Source organism: Cheilinus undulatus, linkage group 11 (genome assembly GCF_018320785.1).
Source record: "Cheilinus undulatus linkage group 11, ASM1832078v1, whole genome shotgun sequence".
NCBI classification, from domain to species: Eukaryota; Metazoa; Chordata; class Actinopteri; order Labriformes; family Labridae; genus Cheilinus; species Cheilinus undulatus.
The window spans coordinates 44,109,143-44,133,163 of NC_054875.1; the positions used below are offsets into that span (position 1 = coordinate 44,109,143).

At 39.3% G+C, this 24,021-nt stretch overlaps 2 protein-coding genes and 1 long non-coding RNA gene across 7 annotated transcripts in view; 1 reads left to right on the plus strand and 2 right to left on the minus strand.

Annotated features, from left to right (window-relative positions):
- Positions 1-246: 246 nt before the first annotated feature.
- Positions 247-10,410, minus strand: LOC121517353 (protein shisa-like-2B). The gene is made up of 4 exons (XM_041799052.1): positions 10,235-10,410; positions 9,686-9,816; positions 2,463-2,539; positions 247-711 (listed from the first exon to the last, which is right to left on the minus strand). The coding sequence occupies exons 1-4, from the start codon at positions 10,408-10,410 to the stop codon at positions 247-249; spliced, it is 849 nt and encodes a 282-aa protein (XP_041654986.1).
- Positions 6,260-6,912, plus strand: LOC121517867. The gene is made up of 3 exons (XR_005992589.1): positions 6,260-6,286; positions 6,376-6,437; positions 6,836-6,912. It is a non-coding gene; the product is annotated as an uncharacterized LOC121517867 (long non-coding RNA).
- A 6,775-nt stretch (positions 10,411-17,185) lies between the features above and the next one.
- The window catches only part of ccn5 (cellular communication network factor 5), a 59,096-nt gene continuing 52,260 nt past the window's right edge, over positions 17,186-24,021 (minus strand). For all 5 annotated transcript variants that reach the window (XM_041798856.1, XM_041798859.1, XM_041798858.1 and 2 more), the window contains 2 exons: positions 21,414-21,655; positions 17,186-19,138 (listed from right to left, as the gene is read on the minus strand). In XM_041798856.1, the coding sequence (XP_041654790.1) occupies positions 18,851-19,138; positions 21,414-21,655 (530 nt within the window). In that variant the 3' untranslated portion in view covers positions 17,186-18,850. The remainder of the gene's footprint in view (positions 19,139-21,413; positions 21,656-24,021) is intronic.

Consider the following 24,021-nt stretch of genomic DNA (forward strand, 5'->3'; position numbering starts at 1 on the left):
TCAAAATAACACAGAAAACACATTATTATCAGACATAGGTTTGGACATGGAACTTACATGAAATCTACTAACAGTTAAATTATTCAAAAAGTGATTTATGATCTTATGGAGAGTCAGAGCGCTGTTGTTGCTGTTCTCCAGTCTGGACACACTGGTGTCTCTTCAAGTTAGATAACTGATGAAATAACTTCTCACACTGCTCATACTAGTAAGGCTTCTCTTCAGTGTGAGTTCTCTGGTGTGTCTTCAGATTACCTGACTGAGTAAATCTCTTCCCACAGAGGTGACACAAGTAAGGCCTTTCACCAGTGTGGATTTTCTGGTGACGTTTCCAGTTATGTAATCGACCAAATCTCTTCTCACAGAGGTCACAGGAGTAAGGCCTTTCACCAGTGTGGATTTTCTGGTGACGTTTCCAGTTATATAATCGACCAAATCTATTCCAAAGAGGTGACAGGAGTAAGGCCTTTCACCAGTGTGGATTCTCCAGTGTTTCTTCAAATTACCTGACTGAGTAAATCTCTTCCCACAGAGGTGACAGGAGTAAGGTTTTTCACCAGTGTGGATTCTCTGGTGACGTTTCCAGGTAAATAATCGACCAAATCTCTTCCCACAGAGGTGACAGGGAAAACCTTCTTCAGGCCTGTGATCAGTGGGTTGTTGGATTTGTTCCTCCTGGTGAGAGCTGCCTGGGTTGCTTTCAGGCTGTTCCTACAAAGAAACAAAAGGACAGAGAAGGAGACGATCACAAGAACGTTATTTTAGGATACGTGTGCCCTGATAACACGTTCAAAGGTAAGGCTTCCTTGAATAGTTTTGGCATCATGGCTAATAATCATTCTATGATGATCTGCTGTGGGTTGCAGCAGCTCTGTGTGAGTTCAAACGAAGCCTAGTTGGAACCAAAGTTCTTAATAATGACTGAGTTTGTACTATTAACATTTAAGGTGTTGCACCAGCTGAGACAGTTTGAACGTAGGTTTACACAAGTAAGCTTTATTTAGTTGAAGGCGCGCACCAGCCACTGATTGGAGAAGTGCTTATTTATTTATTTATTTATTTAGCATTTAGCAGAGAAGGCTGATTGTCCAAAGGATGTTTTGTGCATTGGAATTCGACAGTTACCGTTTACTGAAGCCCGTGTGCTCGCTCTATAAGAGTCCTGAAATCTGCTAAGAAATTCACCAAAGATGGAACTAAATCATGTAAACATTTAAAAAACGTTTTAAGATTACAATAGTTGATGAAGCTTTCAAAGCTAAGCATATTGTGTTTCTCTAAGACAAGACAGTGGTGCCATCTGACAGGTTTTTTTGGCCATGATTTTTATTGTCTGGTTATATATGGATATGATTGGTTTTAGAGTTGTTTGTGAGGCTTGGGACCAGGATGTTAAGTAGTATGACAGATGTGAAAATATCATAGCATGCATGTAGAGCCTGGCTGTGTTTAATGAAAGATACATTCTGATGATCCTGAAACAGTTTAAGTTGGATTTAACTTTTTTGCAAACATAACTCACTTGTTTTTCAAATTGCAGACGTGAATCTGGAATGATTCCTAAGTACTGAACATCATCAACCACATTAATGGGCTCATTATTGATCTGAATCAAGAATGATTCTTTTTCAGGTTGTTTACGTGTACAAAAACATATTGAAACATTTTTTTTAATGTTCAGTGTTAAATGAGAAGACTCAAGCCATTGTGATACAGAGTGCAGCGAAACATTTAACTGCTCAGCAGCTTTCTTTGCTGATCCAGCTGGTGTGTAAAGGACTGTATCATCTGCGTACATTTGGCAGTTAACAGCAGGACAAACCTCAGGTAAGTCATTTATATACATGCTAAAAAGCAGCGGACCAAGAACTGAACCCTGTGTGGGGCTGAAAGCTGAAGGCTGCACTTTCAAAAAGAGACCGCAGGAGTGGAGACGCCAACCCACCTTCCTTACATCTAATGTTCGCTGCAGAGCAGCTCGTTCATAGTGTGATTGTAAATTGTATTTTGCTAATTTGGTGAAAACTAAAAGATAAAAGTAAAAGCAAGTCCAAGTAGTAGCTTGGGTGATAGTTTTCTCCTGTTTTTTCGTTTAGGGAGTCAGTTTAGATTTGTATACTTTTCTTTGTTTAAAGGCAGGTAAGCTATTTGATTTATAAGAGTGTTTTGTTTATTATGTTAGCTATCTCTGTTAGCTATGAGGTAACTTTGTTGCATTTGGAAAGTAAAAATAAATGATTAAATTTGGTTTTGTGGACTGCAACCTCGTTTCCTGTTCATTTTTGAGCTGGGTCATCTTGGGAGTGAGGAAGGAGTGGTCACCTTTATGTTACATCTGGTATCCCCTAGGCTGGGCGTAACACACCAAGAAACTATGGGGGAAGTTTAATGACAAAAAAACTGGTCTGTTGCCTGAGGGCAACGTTATGCAATAGAGGGTTAGCAGCTTTAAAATAACTCACCACTTCAGCTGAGCTCATGATGCTGCCAGTTTCACTCTTCTCTTTCTCAGGACGGTCCTCCACTTGTGAATCAGCTGTGACATGAACAAGTAAGTCAGAGAAAAGTCCAATAATCCTGATTACAGAAGCCTAAAACAGTATGACAGTTAGCATGAATCTAGCCACACATTTCTAACTCTGAAAGCATTTTAAGGCCTTATGAATCAAGTAATTTGTTCTTTCAGTAACAGTAGCTGAAGCTCCTATTTCTCTGCTAAAAGAACTGACTTAGCAGCTTGGTTTGACTGTTCACTGACTCTGATCTGGTTGAAGTCTGTAGAACAGTGAATCCTGAAGTTAACTGGAGTTTGTTTCTGATATTTGTTCACATGTGAAGACCTTTAAAATGCTGATGATCAACAAGAAATGACACAGAGAGCTTGCTGTTTTCTTATCCTCGAAGGGAACTTTAGCTGTCTCTGCTAACGTGCTAATGGACCTCTCTCTCTTTGTCTTGTTGCTGAAAACTCAGAAAGATGGACCAGTGGTTTGACAGATGCACCAGTGGTTTCCATGGTAACAAAGACTCCAACATTCTAGGAGTGTTTTGAAAATAAGCAGTCCACTAACTGACCTGAAAGAACAGTTAACTGTTGAGAATTCTGTTTCAGACATGTTTATTACACAAAACAAATGTGTACCATGGTACTTCTCCTATCATGCTCTGTGTATCCTGATCGCTGGGGCCTTTGTATCCTGATACGTATCCTATTGTGACCTCTGTTTCTTTATATGATGAGTATCCTGACCCCTGTATCATGATCATTTTAGTATCAAGGCCAGACGCAGAGCTAGCGCTGGGCAAGGGGGGCGGCCATCCCAGGGCCCCCTACTGAGTTTTTCTATGCATCACCGAAGTATACGATTTCTTTAATACATTGAAATTCTTTTAAGTCTAGCGCCATGCATCGTGGCATTGATAAACGGTCACTATGTGATGTGCCGTGGTAAGTTTCCTGTTGATCCTGTTTGCTCCAAAATGGAGAGAAAATGCACACTGCCCACAATCATCTGGGGAGGCAAATCTTCAAATTGGGCCTAAAATCCTGTAGTGTGTGGCTGGCCTAAAGCCTGAACGAAACAGTGGGGAGAAAAACAGCCCACATTTCATGTTGAACATTTCTGTTGCTGAGAGCTTGTAAACATGAAAACATACTGCGGGTATTCTGTGTTGTTTCTGCTTGTGCATGAAAAGCCATATTTCTGCTTGTCATGTGTTGGAGTACGCAACAATGTCATCCAAATAGATTTCACAGTTGTTAACACCAGACAGGACTTTGCATGAGCCGCTGAAAAGTGACAGCTGCTTTCCGCAGACCAAAGGGCATGACAGTATACTGCAGGAAACTGTCGGGAGTAACGAATGCTGAGATCTCAGAGGCATAGGGAGTTAAAGGGACCTGCCAAAAGCCCTTCAACAAATCAAGTTTAGTCACAAATTTGGCCGAACCAACGAGTCAATGCAGTCCTCCATCCTAGGCAGAGGATAGGAGTCAGGTTTCGTTGCTGAATTTACCTTCCTTATGTCTGTGGAAAAGCGAGGGGTTTTGTCTGGCTTCGGCACGAGCAGGCACGGAGAGCCCTGGAGCTGGAGCTAGGGACTGCCAATCTGTTTTCCAGCAAGTATGTTCAGGGGCGCCGCCAGGGATTTTGGGCCCCACGAAAAGAAATCGTACTGGGCCCCCCCACAGCCGGCCATTAGGCCTGCAGACAATTTAGATTCTGTTTTACATAAAACTATTCATTTTAATGATATTTTTGACTATCATTCCCATATTTGTGAAAAGAACAACATGACAGTTACTTGGTAGGGGAAGCACTGAAAATACAATGAAATTCATTTAGATTCAATTATTTGCTGAAAGACTGATCCTCTGTCATCAAAAACCATCTCTTTCTTTAAATACTTGAACATGAAATTCTCTGAAGATTAATTACCTGAAAATACAAAACTCAAATACAAAATAACCTCTTCCATTAAAATGAAATGCAATTATAATTTGTGGAGAAACAAATAAAATCTCAGCTAAAAACACCATCAAAAACAGAATGGCCAGTTGCCTTTCAGGGTTTATTGTAATTTGAACATTATCATCTACAGAACAAGATGCAACAAGCAAACAATTAAAATAAATAGTAATAATAATGGTAATGGTAATAAATAAAATCAGCAGCAGATGTTAAACTAAGTAGGCTCACATTATAACATATTTCCTATAATGTAATACAATTTGTAATAGCGTCATAATCACCATTTTAGGTGGCCTCACCATTTTGTTTTACTTAATGGTGTTTTCAGTGATTTGACCAAAAATAACAAATGAAAATGTGATTTTACTACAACTGTGATTTTACTTCTAATGTATCTCTAAAACTGTAGACTCAGAGCTGATGGAATTAGATTTGTGATGAAAAATACATGAGGCTATATGGTTGATATTATTTAATCTTCTGATTTCCAGAAAATGTAAACATTTCTCTGATTGGATTGAGAGCAGTCACCCAGTCTGCATGCACTAGAAATGATCTCTTACTGCAGAGCAGGGGGTGAGAGTCCCAAACTACTGACCAAACATTATATTTCACAGATAGCTGATGCTTTTTAAACCATTAAAATTGTTCTGAAATAAATACAGACTATAGGCTTTTTATTTCAGAACAATTTTATATTCTTTAATGTTTTTTTTCCATAATAATCAATTATTTGAACACACAGCTGCTCACCTCCTTCCTCAGGGGGTACTTGGGCTTCTTCAGGTGGGGCAGGGGGAGGCCGACGGACGGCTGCTGCTGCTGTTCTTGACATGTCTGGTTGGAACATGAGTCATTTTTTAACTGATGGAATATGAGCACAGCAGCTTTCTTAACATTTGCCTGCATTGATTATTTAACTAAAACAACAGTGAAATGTATAAATCCAGAGTTTTCTTCAGAAATATGAGCTAATATGGGGAGCTAGCTTATAAAGTATGTACAAAGTTAGGAACAGACAACAGGCTAATGCTCCAGAACTTTCCATCACATGAACCACTAACAGACCCACCTTACCTATGAAAGAACTGGGTGACATACTGTTGACCCTACTGTTTCTTTCTCCTGTCTGAGCTTTTTTCTCGTCTTTTTTAGCTCCCTAACTTTTGAGGCATTCTGCCGTCTTCGCCTCCACTCCACTACTGCAAGGTTAGCGCTCTGCAAGCTTCATGGCGGGGGTGGGTTAATTGTATTAGGGGCCTTAGGGGCCTCTCTGGGCCCCTGTCAATCATGGGCCCCTAGAATCCTTCTCCTTATTCTCCCCTTTTCGGCGCCCCTGGGTATGTTACCTCCTGCTGAAATAGCACGCTTGGTGAGGTTTACACAGTAGGCATGTTGTTTAATGGAGGATGATCACTGACATCACTGTCATGGGACAGTAGTGCGGGAGGGAGTGCCGGAAAATAATGACCGGTGGCTATTGATTAAAGTGCAGATGTCGTTTTTGGCAGTGTCACTCAAATAGGGAAAGGTGTGATTTTAAATCTGTCAGAATTTCTTAATTTTGGAGACGAGCATGTAACCAGGGGAAAATCCATTATTATTTATGTATTAATTTTATGTTCACTGTTATGATTTACAAAGTCCGTCAGTTCTCCATACGTGAGTGCGTCAGTTCCTGTCACGTAACACTTACGTCTCTACGCACACACGTGCGAACTGTCCAATCACGTCGCTCATAGCGCGCGTTACAAACTGTCCGCACTGTCTCCCATTCACAGGGTGAGGGGAGGTACAAGGAGTAGCTGCTGCAGGTCGGTATTCCCAAACAAATGTTATTTTCACTCGTGTGTTCTTGTTATGTCATTTTCTAAATGCCCGTCGCTACATTATTCACCTTTAGACACCAACTAGCGCCGGGGTAGGACACGTTGGTCGCGTGGTGCGTCGGATATTTAAGAGTTGGTGAGTCTGTTTGTCTGTTGTTGCTGTTAGCATTAGCATTAGCATTTGTCAGTGCATCTCTATGGGCTGGCTATGTCACATCTAGCTTTATGATGCTAATGCATGTTGGGTGTTTTAAGGTTAATGTGCCACTGCAGCACAATTGTGAAATGCCTGCAGTTTAATCTGATGATTGCATAATGGCTATGGCACTATTTTGTAAGGATTGTCATGTTATTTGTTATGTTATTTATGAAATGCCTTATTATGTGTTTAAACCAGAGCACTTTATTTAGAAATGATTGTTTGTTCTATTGTTGCTAATGGAGTAATGAATTAGTTATTAATTATTGTGTACACTGAATGTAACTAGTTAATGAAATGTCTTATTGAAATATGGTCCTGTTTATATTATACAGGCCAGGTTTTCCTGTATGGACACAGAATCGATGGCGAGCTAAGACACTGGCTTGGAGCCGAACAACCTCAGTTCAAGTGCTTCTGTTGGTCTGGTAGGAGGCTCTGGCAGCCTTGTTCCCCCTCACCTTTCCGCATAACCACTCACACTTGCACTTTAAGGCTTTTAGCCTATGGACAATTAAACCTGGACAATTAGATTTACTGCACACGTGCTGGACATTCTCAGTGCGCCTTGTCCTTTATGAACTGTGTGCTCTGCAGTACTCAAACATGTGTGGAACTGTTATCAAATCAGTTTGATACTGATTTGACAACAGTTGTACCCTTTCATTGATGCATCAAAGATATGTTTAAGCAAAGTGCACTTTAATACCTAATCTAATCTGCAGACTGTAAATATTGGGGTTTTCACTGTAATGTATTTTCACCACCAATATATGGTACCAACCGCACCTTAATTGTTTGTTTGTTGTGTGTTTATTAGGGGTGTGATGAGACACTTATCTCAAGAGATGAGACAAGATTTAGGCCCACGAGACGAGATTTTACACTTTATTTTATTTTGGAAAAAAAATACATGGGTGGAAAATATGTCCTTTATACAACTGAAAATCATAACTGCAAAGCATTCAGTTCCATTCAGAAATGTTTAAACTAAGCACTGAATAGACTATCAGTGCTTCCAAACAGTATGTCTTGTTTATTTCTGATTCAAACTGTATATTTTAATGTTCTTTAAATCAAACCTTTCATTTTAACAGTCTACAAAATCGTTAATTTTCTACACTATGCTCTCATTGCTACAATTACAATAACTATTTTTAATATCATATTTAACTATATATAATAAAATCATTTAGATTATTTTGAAAGTACTTTAAGCACTGTTTACAACGGACTGAAATATAAAGAGCTGCATCAGTAAAATTAAACTATTTACAATCCTTTTTAAGGACATCCATATTTTAAACAGTCAAAAGAAATATTTCTGTCAATAACACGTTTGCTGTAATTTAGAGAAATAGATTATTTTATCGCTTAGTGGTCTTTTTTTCTCATATGAGCTTTGACAGTGTTGGACACGACATACAGATGAGCGTTATGTGTGTGCGTTGGTGAGCGAGTATCTCTGCTTTGTCTGCTGTCAGACAGCAAGCAGGGCACGTTTAACTGGGGTTAAAACTTTGTTTTTTGGAGCTAACAGTGGACTCTATGGCACTCCAACAGAGTTTGTTTTGCTGTTTACCGCTGCAGTAAATGGCCTGTCATGCTACCCATTTTAAGCCTCTGACTGATCATACGCACAGCCAACAGCTGATGGATGTGTGACAGATGAGGAGACATGAGGAAGCAGCGACTCCAACTTACAAAGTCACAAAAAGCAACATTAAAAGTGAGTATGCGCGCATACATGAGCTAAATAAACGCTGTATTTTCCTCATGGAGACTGCACAAGTTACCAGCAGCAGAATCTCATCATTTTGAACTGTTATGATGGCCCCTCGTAGCGCATGAGGAGGAGGGGGTGGGGGTTGGAGCGGTGATCTTAATGGATCACGGATCAGCTCGGTTTCTTCATTAGCTCTCTCATGAACAGTTTTAAAGTCTCCAGGGCATCTTTGTGATCTTTAATTATTTCCAGTTTGGTGGGTTTTTTTCTGTAAGGAGAGCTGCTGCTTCTACTGTCTGCGCAATATTGATCTCGTGAGATCGATTTTTTCCATGACGAGAAATCTTGTTGTGTTTTGATCTCGTCACACCCCTAGTGTTTATTGTACCTCTCCTCTGAGAGCCGAACCAATCTTCTGTAGAACTAGTCCTAAATGCTAGCTTTACGCTAATATATCTTATTGCATAATTTGCCCTGCGTACTTGTTACAAGCACAAGGGTCAGCACCAGAGACACGAAGGCCATCACTCTCAGGGAAATACTGAGAGGGAGGCAGAGGGGCACTAGAAACAGAGGGCACGGCTGGAGACGACGGAGTGACATCCGAGTTGCGATCAAAATAAGCCTTCATCATGTTGATGTGGGACACGCAAGTCTTCTTCCTATCTGGGGCTCCAACAACATAATCAGTTTCACTAAACTTCTTTTGTACAACATAGGGCCCGCAAAATTTTGCCTCAAGGGCGGAACCAGCAATCAGAAGGAGAATGAGAACTTTGTCGCCAATTTGGAATTCTCTTTTCACACTTTTTTTTTCGTATTTCTTTATCATTTTCTTTTGGGACACCGAGAGAGCACTGCGCACAGCATCACAAGCTTTATGCAGACACTCCCTACAAGAGCTCACATAATCTGACACATCTTTGGTTGGGCTTGGAGTATCAGAGGTACTTTTCACGGAGCCATCTCAAAGGATCACACACGGTGTGACCGAACACTGACTCTGCGGGACTAAAGCCTATGGACTCCTTCACAATTTCACGCACCACGAGGAGGAGAAAAGGCAACCCCCTCATCCCACTCCTTACTGGAGTCTGAAGAAAAGCATCCTGGTCCAAACGTCACTTGATTGCTCATAAATGCCTGATATGGGAGCTCCGTGGTGTGCAGACCTTTTCTTCTTGACTCCATTCATTTCAAAATGAGCTAATATTTTTCACAAACTGCTCAAAAGTCTCAGTGTAAAAATCTGATGAGTTGTGATGTTCTGTTGTTGATAAAATATGTGTTTATTAGATTTGAAAATCACTGCATTCCGTTTTTATTTATATTTAAACAGCCCCTAACTTTGTTAGAATTGTAGATATTTTCTCTAATTTCCCCCGCTAAAAGATAATCAGAATGAAACTAAATCCTTAAATCAAAGTGGACTTAAAAGGCTTGCTTGTGCACTTAGCTGGTGCTCTGAGTGGTAGGCCGTTGTCAAGGTGACTGGGTTTGGTGGGAATGAGGAGGTAGCAGAGGACGAATACGGTGATGAAAAAAGCGAGGACCACAGCTGCTATGGTCAGACCAACCAGAGCGCAGGTGCTGAGAGGAGAGGAGGAGAGAGAGCCATGACACTAAGAACTGAATTTACAAAAGAGTTTTACATAAACATCAACATTTCAGCATTAGGGTGAGAAATTCCCTGAATATTGACCTGGAGAAAGTTCAGGAGGACAATCTCAGTGAGATTAAAAATCTCATTTTCAAGAGTGTCCTGGCTGAGACAGCAGCAGCACAGTCAAAGTTACACACAAACGAGTAAACACACAAGTAAAATGTCAAACAACGGTACACTGAAAGAGAAAGCAGCAAGTAATTTTTCAGAGAAGCTATGATCAAACACATCATTCAGAACATTTGCAGACAGATCTGACTGCCTCCAAGTCAACCAACCTCCTCTGAAAAGCTTCCAGTGAGACCAAAAAACTTGATCATCTCCAGAGCTGAAAGCATTCCTTACCTCAGCCACCACATGTATCCATAGGGGAAAAAACTGTTGGGATCATTACAGCAGTACTTCAGGTCATTAAACCCGCAGCAGTAGATTGCTGCAGCAGCATTTCCCAGTTTGGGGCACGAGAATCCGTCCACTAACAGCCTGTCTGCACTGTAGTAACTGCTGCATGTAGCACTCATGCTTCAGCACGGAAAAAGAGGAAAGAGCACCAAAAAACACCCTCTTTAACCCTTTGATGTGCAAAATAAGTACTGTTCAACTAAACACAGCACTTCAGTAAAACACAAACTGCCATCCTAATTTTTGCATGCCTCACAAAGGATCACAGTCTGTGCTCCTTGCACACAGGCCTGGTGACCTGTGAACACCAGTTGCTGCCTCTTCTGTCTTTAAAACTAGGTAAATCGCACACCTCTTCCTCTTTCTGTGGCCCTCCTGCCTGATGTCTTCTTGTGGCTGAGTGGTGGCTGTGTTGTCTTTTTTTTAACCCACATCTTCCCATTGTCTCAATGACATGTTTTTGGAGTTTCCGCATGCCCTCCATGCGCCTCTTCATATGTGGCATTACAAGCTCTTTGCCTAGCTCCTTGATGAACTAGCGGCGTGTATTGTTCACACCTTTTTGACATAATCATCTTGAGCTTAAACTGTGATTTGGTTTATCAGTGGAGAAAAGAGTTGGAAAGCTAAGCTTTCTGGATTCTTTAAACCAAAGAAGTCCATAATCCCGTCAGTGTGATGGCATATTTCACTATTTTCATTTCATGGTAGCAAGTAAACAAAGCAACATGTTGCATTGTAATCACTTAGTGTGGAAAGGGTGATTTTTAAGCTCTCTTCAGTTTTTTGTTTGATGTCAAAGGTCAAGAACAGGAAACATTTGACTTTAATATCAAAATAAATTTTACAAATAGGGGACAGTGTTCCCCGCTGTACGGGATGGATACTCCTAGTTTTTTCAAAATTTCATTTCATTTTCAATTTTCATTTGTCTTTTTTAAGAGGTAAAACCGCTCCTATTTTTATGATCTGTTTATCATTCACTCTGCAAAAATGCAGTCCATGGAGATAAATTCTCCTTGTAGTTGTGTTCATAAGATAAGCAGCCTAGCAATGCTAGCCACAAAGGTTAGCAACTAAATAATAAAATAGAATTAAATAAAACATAAATAAAATGGATTATGTCACTGTACTCTCTCTCTCTCTCTCTCTCTCTCTCTCTCTCTCTCTCTCTCTCTCTCTCTCTCTCTCTCTCGGTAACCTAAAATTAATAACATTATTTACAGTAATCTTTCAAAACTGTCATTTTATTTTTTTAGAGGTAAGGTTGTAACAATTGTAAACAACAACAACAAAAAACAAATTATTTCATCTACCAGATGTGCAAGGGCCGCTGTGAAGTGTCTGAAACACATTACAGTATCCCAAGAAGTACTTTTATGTGTGCGGGTCATTTCTGACCCATGTGTGTAAACTTGATGTAGAAATACAAAAGGTCTGATTGTTCGTAAAGTAAGGAAGGGAAAATAAAAATGATGATTTGTACATTACAAAAACAAAATATTTATAATTGGAATAGTTACTGATTTTAAAAAAAATCTTTAAAGAACTATAGAAACTCCTAGCCATATACAATAACACAGGAAATGGATACGGGTCATTACTGACCCCAGTTGTGCATTACAGAGGTAATGATGAAAAAAGTGGTTTAACTCAAAAAGTAAGAAAATAAAAAATCAAATAAGGATGTTTGACGATTAAAAACAAGTAACTTGAGGTATACCTGGAGGACTAAATGATGAAATTAATTCATTCAAAAGATAGAGATAACAGAAACCCATCCGGGCAACTTTTGACCCATGTTGTGCATCAAAGGGTTAAATACACTGCATGCAACATGTATAAAATGCTTGAAAGTTTTTATTTGTAATAAAAGTGAATTTTGATGCTGTGTGGGACTACATTTACTGAATGTTTGAGATGGTCTGTGTTTAATGATACTAGGCAAAAATGTGGTGTTTAAAATACAGTGAGGATCTCCTTGTAATAAAGCTGTAAATAAGGCTATAAAAGGAGGCTTGACGTCAGTTCATTCCTGATCACAACCAGCGCCAGAACTTCAGTCTTATAATAAATTCACAAAGTAAACAATGATAGAAGCTGACATTTGACCGGAGAGGTCGCAGAATAACGGCTGAATTTACGGGACAGGCCTGATCAAAGTTTGTGTGCAGCAGCAAGTATCAGGAGAGAGGAGCACACATTTCATTGATCAGGAATGGCTCTGAGAATGTCATTTATGTCCTACCTTGAGAATGTCATTTATGTCCTACCTGTGTTGGTGTTAGATGCTCCTTCCAGGATCAGTTCTGGGCATGGGCGATAGAGGCGTTCTGTGAAGGGGGTGCCGTCCTGAACATTTTCAATAGGTCCACCTGCTCTCCTCTAATCTCTGAGCCCCTGGTTCATAAAACAGTCCCTCACCTCGACGCTCTCTCCCTCTGTCTCTCTCTCTCTCTCCCCTCTGACCTGTACTCTATATGTAAAATTATGTCCTGTAACCAAGCAACAACAGTTAAATGTAACATAATTGCATGCAATTTTCCTCACAGTCATGCATGTATCCTGGGGTTTGATCAGTGCCGTGGCTCACATTACACTACAATTGGAACAAAGAAAAATTAAGAAAGGAGTGGGAGGGGGGCAAGAGAGGAAAGAAGAGAACTCCAAAGTACTATACTTTGAACTACAATTAAGATCTGAATTGAGAAAGGAGCCATTAAGTCTTGGATTGAACTATTACACAGTGGAAGAGGTAAATGCCTTTCATTGCCTGTAATTGCTCCATCACACAGAGAGAGAATAACCCATGCTGACATTACACAATCACATCTCTTTTCTTTTTTTTTCTTTCTCTTTTCTTCAAAAGATTCTAGTATGACCTTCAGCATCCCAGATAACTGCCTTAATCTGGCACACTGGAGGAAACAGTGAAATATTGTTTCCCTTGCAGAGCAAAAAGGACAATTATCACTGACTTCAGGATGCAACACAGAAACAAAAGCATTTACTGCCACAGTTCCATGAAGGATACGCCACTGTAAACCACCCGTCCTTCTGGTTAACGGTGGTTTATAAAGCATGCTCCAAACAGGTTTGATTTCTGATTTGACTTTTAAATGCTCCCTCCATGGTGTATCTGGTCTCTCTTTAAGTTTGTCTTTATTCAAAGCCTTGACACACCCCTGATAAAGGATTTTCCCTTTTCCACAGTCCATTGGCATCCAAGCCTCACTGTTAACCTCCAGCAGAGGGCGCTGACCTTCACAGTCTGCCAGCTTTGACCTTGGAAAGTCATCCAAACCATCAGGTAGTAACTGTCCAGGAACCATTTCTGAAGAAGAGCTTTGTCCTCATGAGGCAGCACCTTCCAAAACTTTTCCAAGATCAGCCCAACCACTCAGACCTGACCTTCAGTCCTATGGCAAAGGTCACAGCATTGTCCAGACTTCCTCCTGCCAGTTCACACAGATGTTGGACAGTAATGATTCCATGTTTTACCAGGGTCTCAGACATCATCAGCACTTCCTCCAAACAGCTGCCCAGACCAGAGCCTTTCAGTATGGGCTCCTTCAACAGCCAGTGCAGAGACGTGTTCAGGCCCAGTCCACCAGTTTCCAACAGTCCCCAGGTTTTAACAAGACTTTTGTAAAACAGTGGCAAACACTTCAAGTTAAACACTGCACAGTTCATGGTAAAAAGAGGCTTCCCAAGACCTAAATTAGCAACTTTACCCAAAATGAGCTCTGCTACATGTGTCCAGGATAAGCTTAGGGGTCCATAGAGGAAACTCTGTAGAAACTGTAGCCTAAAAGCTGCCTTCCTACTCTCTAAATGAACCAAACCCTGACCCCCTTCTTCTTTTGGCTAAAATAAAACACTCTGAGGTATCCAGTCTAGTCCATCCCAGAAGAAGTTCACAATAATACTCTGCAGTTTCATTAACAGATTAGCTGGAGCAGTAGTCGAGTTGTAAAAACAAAAATAGAGGGGATGGTCAGGACTGTAGCCAGGGTTTCAAAATTAGTGAGGTCCAGAATTAAATGACCCCCCCCCCCCCCATATATAGGCTATATATATATATCCATATTTTTGCTGCTTTTTCACCATTTTTCTCACATTTTTGCCCATTTTAGTCACTTTTACACTCATTTTTTTGCCATGTTTTTGCTGCTTTTTGACCATTTTTCTCACATATTGTGAGCTTTCAATGATCATGTTCCTTGTTGCAATAATAGAGATAATATTTTTAATGTCTGACTTTTTTAAGAGTTATTTTCATCATAACATTAAGCCTACATTTTTTAGCTCTGTTATATTGGGGGTTTTCCCTCAGAATTAAACTAGCATAAACCAGTGATCTTGCCCACCTGATCCCCCCTCAAATACACCCCTGCACCCTTCCCCTTCCCTCACACAGCAGCTCATCCTTTTTGTATCTCCCTCACTATGTTTCTGTGTCATTATCAGTAGGCTTTATTTTAAAACAGCTGATCAGCGCGAGGAATTTCTACGACGTCAGTCAGAACCAGAGCTTTACAGAGTTTTACCATAAATTAACAAACTAAAGGATCTACTATAGCCTCTACTATAGCAGAAGCTGACTTTTGACCAGAGAGGTTGCAGAATAACAGGTGGATATACAGGCCACATGTGGTTAGGGTTTCTGTGTTGCTCGAGAGAGAGAGAGAGAGAGAGAGAGAGAGAGAGAGAGAGAGAGAGAGAGAGAGAGAGAGAGAGAGAGAGAGAGAGCACCTCATTGATCACGGATGGCACTGATTTCCAAAAACAGATATCGTGAGGGTTGATTTACTAACGTAACGACAAAGTAAAGTTTTTGTTTGGTCAAAATTATAAATACATTACCTCGATTATATTTATCATACAGCTGCTACCCGCCACGGCCAAAATCCACCCGCATTTGGCTAGTTGGCGAGTGTAAATGTCAAGCCCTGTCAAAGCCTCCTAAATTTTGAAATGGTGGTAATATTTCCAGTGTTTAAAATAGTAGTAATATTTCCACATTCATTGATAAAAATGGCTCAAGGGGTGGAAAGGGGTGATGACCGATTTAAAAGGGGGATGATTTTGACCATTTTTATTTCAGGGTGGATGCCATCCCTCTCATCCCCCCTCAACTCGAGTACTGAGCTGGAGGCTCCAACACTGCCAGGCGCTGCCACAAGCTGGTGGCCAACAGATTGTTAATAGTAAGTGTGCGCCCCCTGTAGGACATTCGAGGCAAAAGCCACTGCCATGTTTTTAAAGTACCTTGTCTTTTTTCTACCACCCCTTCCCAGTTCTTCAGAACCTCAGAAGGACCACCTAAGTGAACACCTGAAGACTTGATTCCATGTGTGACCCATCAGAAACCATCAGGTAACACGGGTTCATCTCCTCGCCGTTTACCTACTAGCAAGGCTGTGCTTTTATTCCAGTTGACCCTGGAAGAGGAAATTTCCCCGTAACACTCTGTGATATTTACAAGCTTTTGAACATCGCTACTGTTTTGAACAGCAATGATGATGTCATCTGCATATGCTGACAGACACATTGGTGAAACATTATCATTAATTCTGACTCCTGTTAACTCTTTTCTGATCTGATATAGCATGGGTTCAATAGTGATGGAAGAAAGCATGCCAGACATGGTACAGCCTTGCCTTACACCCCTGTTAATAAAGAAGGGAGAGCTCAAACCACCATTAACCTTCAATATACTCTCAATGTCACAGTACAGGGTTTTAATTATGGCAGTGAATGATAGCAAAATCCAAAATCCAAATTCCATTCCATAAATAAGAATTTAAACCTTAAAAATGAAGATTTCATGTTTTAACTGTAGAAATTTTATATTTTAAAAACTTATTTTAAAAAAATAAAAGCCTGTTTCTTCAGTTAGACAATTTAGATTTGTGGTTATCTGGTTTTGCAAATCATAGAATAAGCTTGCTAATTTTAGTACTGATATGTTTTGGATGAAAATGAAAAACAAAACAAAACAATAAGTCTTAATATTAAGGCTGTGAAAAGATTAAAACCTTTAATCTTGATTAATCTTGGGATTTCTGTTGCTAATTACACCTTTTTTTTAGTGAAATGAGATATTAAGGAGTAGTGATGTACTTACTTTGCATCACTGAGGCTGCAAGTTAACACTGATGTGGATTAACCAAAGTATGCTGAAAGGGAATATTAAGCATGCAAAAGATGTAGATCATAAAAATGTAATACACTACGAGTGGATCATAGTTAATCATGATTAACGCGATTAATACTGACAGCCCTAGTAATATGAAAAGGGAAAATTCTACAACAATGTAAGTGAACAAAATATCTTACCAAAAAGACACAGAAGTTGGGAAATGTCCAAAACAAGCAGTTTAAGTCTTCTGGAAATAGAAGACACAATCAGCAGACAAAATCAATATCATTTTGGCCTTTATGGGAAAAATTAGGAGGATAAATATACAATGAATTATCTTGCGTAAACATGTATTGAATCTAAATTTTGCATCAGATATTCAGAAGGTGGTCACCAGATTTTTGGAGTCCAAGAACTGAAGATACAGACCAGACCAATCAAGCTGCAAGATTGATAGTTCTAATCATTTCTGTCATTATGTAAATAACTAATATGGATAGAAGCATAAACCAGTGCATGCAGATTGGTTTAATATATGAATTTAAACCAGATTCCTGCCCTTACATGTTTATTTTGTCATTTTACTTCACTTGAAATATGCTCTTATGCTTGGAGGTTTCTCTCAGTCATAGTATTATATTCTTAATACACTAGATGTCAGTGTTGGAAGGAAAATAATCGCGTCTGAACATCTGTCTAAAGCACAGAACTGTGAATGACACATTAAGAGGCAATCACCTAAACACGGGTTCATTTGTACGAAACAACATTTATTTCATTTTTCTGTGTGTGTCAATGCATTTCAAAAACATCCTTACAGATCATGAGCAAAAATAATGTACTGTGCACCCATTATTTTACTCCCACATGTGTTGTAATGTATAAGCTTGGAAGATGTCCCTTAAAAGCAATGGTATGTACAGAATGATGAAATCATGATGAACAACAAAGTAGAAAACAAAATGATTAGCGTAAAAAGGCAGGACATGTTGAAAATAATAAAATATTTTTTTCTTTACAAAAGAAGCTTTACAAAATATATTTACAACACAACAAAAATAAACAATTAAGTGCAAAACCATCATATTACAAACATAAACAAAACTGTACAAGTTCAAAGCTGCATTGCTCACGTCAGAAAACCTTAGCTGTCAACTCGAAGGTTGGGGTCACTTTCTGGGAAAATTCTGAATAAAAATATAAAATCATAAAGACAAATTTTGCTGTTTTGTAGTTTTGACCAAACTGAATCATGCCAATTGGCCTCAGTTCATAGTTACATTTAGTTAGAGTTCTTTTCCTCAGTCCAAATAAAGTTATGCTAATTTGACATTGTACATCTGTTTTAATCTTTTTTATTTCTCAAGTTAATGAACTAATTCATAACCCATAAACACATGAATTAAATAGAAAACAGTTTCTGAAATTGTTGAGCTCATTAATGAACAAAACTTTTAGCTTCAAATGACTGTTTTAGAACTGTGTCTTAGGACGTTGCACTATATGAACCTATGCACTTTGGCGAGTAGACATGGTCACGGCTGACAAGATATTTGCATTAATGGACTGCTGAATAAGTAAACTTTATAAAGTGGTCAGTGAATGTATATTACTATACTCTCATAATTTTGTCTATCTTACATAAAAATATGTTCAGTATTCAAATCAATGCGTTTTAGAAAACTACGATATAAATTTTAGTTTAAGTTGTCTACACTGACTTTTCTTGTCTCTTAACAGATTGTCTAAAATTTCACATGGGAGGCGATACATTACAAGGCAACTTTGTATATAAAGGAGCTACTCTGCCCTCTGACTTCTAGGAAAACCACCACAGAAGTCAAATCAGTGCATATCTTTCCTAAACCCCCTTTCTTAAGTGATCTTTTGTCAAGTCCCATCCTCCTTGGTTTGACAAAATCTCTTGTCAATGGACTCCTTCTCATTAGAAACAACTGCACATACCCTGTGATTTGACCAGTTTTATTAGGGCTCTCTAACTGGTGGGTCAGCAGACCAATCAGAAGGCTAATAAAAGGTCAAATCTATTATAGTTACTTTATAGGTCGTGTACTGATCTCCTTTTGTGTTGTCTTCTCTCTTCACATTTTCCTTCTCATATAAAGCACTTTGCTCATCCTGTTAAAATTGCTATTTGAAATCATACTTGCTTGTGAAGCCAAATAATACAGATTAAAGAGGGCAGAACTACCAGCATAACAGCATTGAAATGGGTTTAAGTTTAAAGGAAATTACATGAAGTGCAGACTGAGTTGATTTAGTGTGAAGATCAGCATTCATCTCAGCTTGATCACAGTCTTTATTTACCCTTTTCATTTTCTGTTCAAGGATCAGAAGAGCTTCTTCTGTTGGTGTGTTTCTCTGTCTGCCTCACTCTTTGAATCAGTCTTCATTCAGGGTCTAAATCCCCACAGAGCGGGGTTGCTGTAGGGTCTGTAAGGGCAGTTATTGTGACAAGAACACGAGTGAATCATCATCACAGGTCTCTGTATGAGTCTGCCGCTCGGGCACCTAAAGGTCACCTCAGCCGTGCTGGTTTGATGCGGCGTGCAGCAGCGGGAGTCCGTGCACAGGCCGCAGTATCGGAGTTTGTAAGGCTGAGTGCTGTAGCAGCCCTGGTGGATGAGCCGGATTGGAGTTGGTGAGGTGTAGCTGGTCTTGCATTGCCCCTGCTGTCCCCACTGAAAACAAAACATACAAATAAAAACAAGGAAAGTCAGAGAGGAAAATCACAGTAAGCAATGCAGTGATTTGGAGGTTTAAAGGTCTGAATATTCAAGGCAAGCTACGCCGGATTTGTTAAAGGGATGTTCCGATACCATTTTTTCCTTCCTGATACATTGCTGATACCAAGGTGTTGGATATCAGCTGATACCAAGTACCGACCCAATACCAGTGTGAACTTTCTGGACTGACTGTGCAGACTAGCAAATTATTTTAGACCTATATTTGACTCCGAACATGACTCAACTAATAGAATCATAATGTAGAGCATCTCTGTGACCCTGAAGTTGTTTTTCTGCTGATTATTGAGTTTTACTGCTAAATGTAAAAATATAAGTAATATGGGGTGCAGGTGGCTGAGTGGTTAAGGCGCGCGCGCTCCATGTACGCAGACGGCCCGGGTTTGAATCCGGCCTGAGGCCCTTTACCACATGTCTCTCCCCCGCTCTCATCCCTGTTTCCGACTCTATCCACTATCCTCCTCTATCAAATAAAGGCACAAAAATGGCCAAAATAAACTTTTAAAGAAAAAAAAGATTTATTGTTCAAAAGTTATTTAACTTTTGATAAATAGTGTCACTTCTTGTTGTGTATGACAGCGCCGTGAAAGGCATTTTAGAGATCACATTCAGAGAAAAACTGTCACACAGCCACCATTCTTTGCTGCTGCAGTGGGTCCTATGGTTCTTCTTCACTGCTCTAAAAACGGTAGCCCTGCATGCAGTGCTTTCTGGCAGCGAAGAAGAATTGATTTCCACTTTATAGTGCTAACATTTAGCATGGATAAACAGAGCAAAATATAAAGCCAAACCAAACAGTATCAGACCGGTGCATCAACTCGTGTACTCACCAATACCACTACCTGCATTTTAAGCAGTATCAGATGTATTCGCGATACTGGTATCCGAATCAGAACAGTCCTCATTTGTTTTAAAGTAAACTTTCTCAAAATGCAGATATCTTGTGAGGTTTTCTTGTTCAATATACATATGAGATACACATATCTATCCAATAAGATGGTATTGTCTGATCATGTAGGGTTCCTTTTAAAAGTGTTCTTTAAAAACCACACAAATGATCACATATACAGTCAGTCAAAAGGATGTGGCCAGTAGGCTAACCTCAGATGTGATTAGGGTTCAGTGGTTTGCCTTCTAAAGTTTTCTTGTGAAAAGCAAAATGTGCACTTATATTCAGTGTTTCTTAGTTAACTGAATTCTGTCTATCTTTGGTGCCAAATGAATGTCTTTAATGTGCATCCATTTTCAGAGAAAAACAATGCAAAGCCTGTTATCTTACATTTTAGAACATCGCTTACATCTGTACTTGCTGCAGGCAGTTTGTTTGATAAAGTGATAAATTTCTCAGTGTGACACAACAGTTTCACAGCAACTGTGAAACCAAGAGCAGAAATGTTTATTATATACTCTCTCTCAGGAGCGTGTGCTTCTTACAAGCAAAACACATAAAACATTTATCCACAGTGCTACTTTTAGTCAAAACTCCCACAAAATGACTTTAATTCTACATTTGGTTGATTGCAATTTTGTCTGAGTTATTTTAGGGGAAGTAAGTGTTGTTAGGTTCACTATAATTACAATAAACACATGTTTTCATGGACCTCTAGCTGTGTCTACCCATGCAGAAAATACTCAGATTCAAAGATATGGGATTCAGGAAATATACTTCTCCTGCTGTTGTACTGCACTGACTCCAACAAAAACTCATACAGCATATTTATATTTAAATGATCTTATTATACAGATATTAAACCACATTCACCTGTAAACTCAGATAAATATCTGAACCACCTTTGATAAACAAAATACCTACCAATGCATTAAGTACATTTTGCTTTGAGTGTCTCATGTCGATATCAAATTGTACAAGCATCTCATTTCAAGACACGTGAGTACAGTTAGTTTGCCCCATTGGCTGATATTTTCAGTTACTACAAGAAAATTAAAGGCTTGTCAGATGAATGCGGCTTGTTATAAGTGTACTGAGGTATTTTTGACTAGAGATTAAATAATTACACTTTCTCAGCCTTTGCAGTTCATAAATGTTTAAGAGGGAATTATCACCAATTAAGCAAATTAAACCTAAACTACTTTATGTTACGTGCGTGAACAGACCATTTCAGTCAATTATAGTCATTCATAGAAAATGATAGGGTCCAGGCAGCATTCAGGCAGTAAAAATAAACAGAATGAGGATGTGTTATAACCTCACCACTGGTCTCCTCGGTGTAGGCTGGACTGTATTGCAGGGCCGCACTTTACACAGTCTAGTTTCCATCTGCAGCTTGCAGGCTGGGTTCTGGTTGGAGACACGAGTGGAGATCCCGGCTCCGCAGCTCCGTGAACAGGCGCTCCACTGGGTGCTCCTCTCTACACACGGAGGCGCCGTTGGGATGATTTTTTGAAGAATGTTGTTCCTGCTATGAGCCGGCCAAAAGGTGCGTGGCCTCATGGCTGAGGGAGACAAACAAAGCAGAGTCACAGAGCAGACATCCACAGTTCATGCTGCAGCATGAAGAGTACGGAGTTTAAAAACTGATTTGATATCCTGCAGTAGGCTATGCATGCTGTGGTGGTGACTTCAGTTAATCTTTCATCTAAGGTTTTTAAACTAACAAAACCACCCAGTCCCCCACTGGCCTGCAATGATATTGCTCCAAACCCAAACTGGGCCTAAGCACAGATATGCAATCATGTCATTACAACATCATGTCATAATATTACACACCAAGTTTACTAGAAGTCTCAGAGTCAACACAATGGCCGCAACTGTTAAAGACCGCCATTTGTTTTTAAATAGACCATCAATATTTGGCACCTAAGACACAATGTCAAAATCAGGGCAACACTATTGTGCCTTACAGACATTTTGTCCCACCCCTATTGGTTAGGAAGAATTTTTAACATCTCCAGTTTGCAGTTTAAAGCAGCACATCAACAAACCCCTCATGTCTTCTGCTAGGAAGGAGCCTCAATATTTGAAAAAAATTGTGATATAGTAAACTAAATTTCAATTCTGTCAACTTGTGGATTCAACTCGACTGACTTTTACATTCCTATCAAAATCAGAACTCCCGTGTCGATATTTTGTGGAATAAAATATCTGAATTGCTTAGTAATTTTATAGTAATAAGTGTGATTATCAATCAGATTCTTAGATATATCAAGTATAACTAAGTAATAAGTTGGAAATTTATCAAGTAATAATTGGTAATATCAAGTAAATATGGACCTAGTAATTATGTATTAGTAATCAAATAATTCTTTGTAATATTGTGGCATATATTTGGTAATTAGGTGATATTTCACCCCAACCGTCATTGTGGTGATTCTCTGAGTAGATGGTATTTTACCAAGTAATTTCTTATAAATATGATGACAATTTTCTATATAAGCTGCTTGATAATTCCCAGGTCATTTATTTTGGCCCTCTAAATGAAAGTGACTCCTTCCTGAATAATTTTCAAGTAATTTTTAGGGTTAGGGGGTTAGAGTTGGGGTAAAATACCACCTAATTACTAGAGAGTTGCCATAGTATTACAAATGATGGGGTTAGGTTAAGGGTAGGGTTAAGGGTAGGGTTAAGGGTAAGGGTTAAATGCCTCTTTTACCAGAGTGGTGGCACAATATTACAAGGGTTAGGGTTAAGGAAGGAGAGTTAAGTGGTAAGGGTTAGGGTAAAATGCCACCTAATTACAAGAGAACTGCCACAATATGACAGGGTTATGCTTAGGTTTAGTGTAGGGTTAGGGTGAAATACCACCTAATTACAAGAGAACTACCACAATATGACAGGGTTATGCTTAGGTTTAGGGTAAGGTTAGGGTGAAATACCAACTAATTACCAGAGAACTACCACAATATAATGAGGGTTAGGGTAAAGGTTTGACGTTAGGGCTTAGGGATTGGGGTTAGGGTAAAACACCAACTAATTACTGGAGTATTTCCACAATATAATGAAGGTTAGGGTTAGGAAAGGAAGTCTAGGGTTGGGGTAAAATACCAACTAATTACAAGAGTATTGCCACAGTATTACGAGTGGTAGGCGATGAGGGAAAGGGAAAAATCCCAACTAATTACCAGAGAATTGCCACTATATTAGAGCGTTAGGGTAAGGGGACGAGGGTTAGGTGTTTAGGGTAAGTGAAAAATATTACCTAATTACAAGAGACCTTCCACAATTTTATAGGAGTTAAGGTTAGGATTGGAGATAAGGGTAAAATACCACCTAATTAGAGGAAAATTTCCACAGTATTACAAGGAATTACTTCATAACTAATACATTATTAAAATGTCAATATTTCCTTAATATTACTGTATTTTCAAGTTATTACTTGGTAAAATGCCAAGTTATTACAAGGTATTCTTGAGAAATTATTAGATAATTACACTTATTACTATGAAATGACTAGGCAATTAGGGCTGACTAAAGCAAAGTGTTACCAAGAAAGCTTTCTGCCTCCCCAGAAAGAACATGTAGAAGTTCCATAACCAGCTGATGTTCAGGATGATACTGCAGTTTTTGTATCAAAGAACAAAATGTTCAGTTTCTGCTCTCATCACTCGTCAGTGTTTGGACTTCCAGATGTTTTCAGAGTGGCTGCATTTCCCTAACACACACACTTCCTGTTTCACACTAACACACACTCACACAGACTGGAGTCAAAGTCTCTACGCGACTTCTTATTTAATATTTACACAGCAGAAGTTGTTGTTTTGAAACTAGGAGACTTATAGTGACAAGGAAAATATGTTTTGACTTTTCCAGAACAGTGTGGGGTAAATTTGGACTTTGTGAGTTTTCCTTTGGCCAGACACGC

Bases quoted from the DNA above. Each gene is read 5' to 3' on its own strand.
- LOC121517353 (XM_041799052.1), bottom strand. From the start codon at position 10,410: ATGAGTGCTACATGCAGCAGTTACTACAGTGCAGACAGGCTGTTAGTG. The intron at 9,817-10,234 runs GTAAGGAATGCT...CTCTCCTCTCAG, and splicing joins GGATACATGTGGTGGCTGAG to CACCTGCGCTCTGGTTGGTC. The intron at 712-2,462 runs GTGAGTTATTTT...GTTTCTTTGTAG, and splicing joins TCATGAGCTCAGCTGAAGTG to GAACAGCCTGAAAGCAACCC.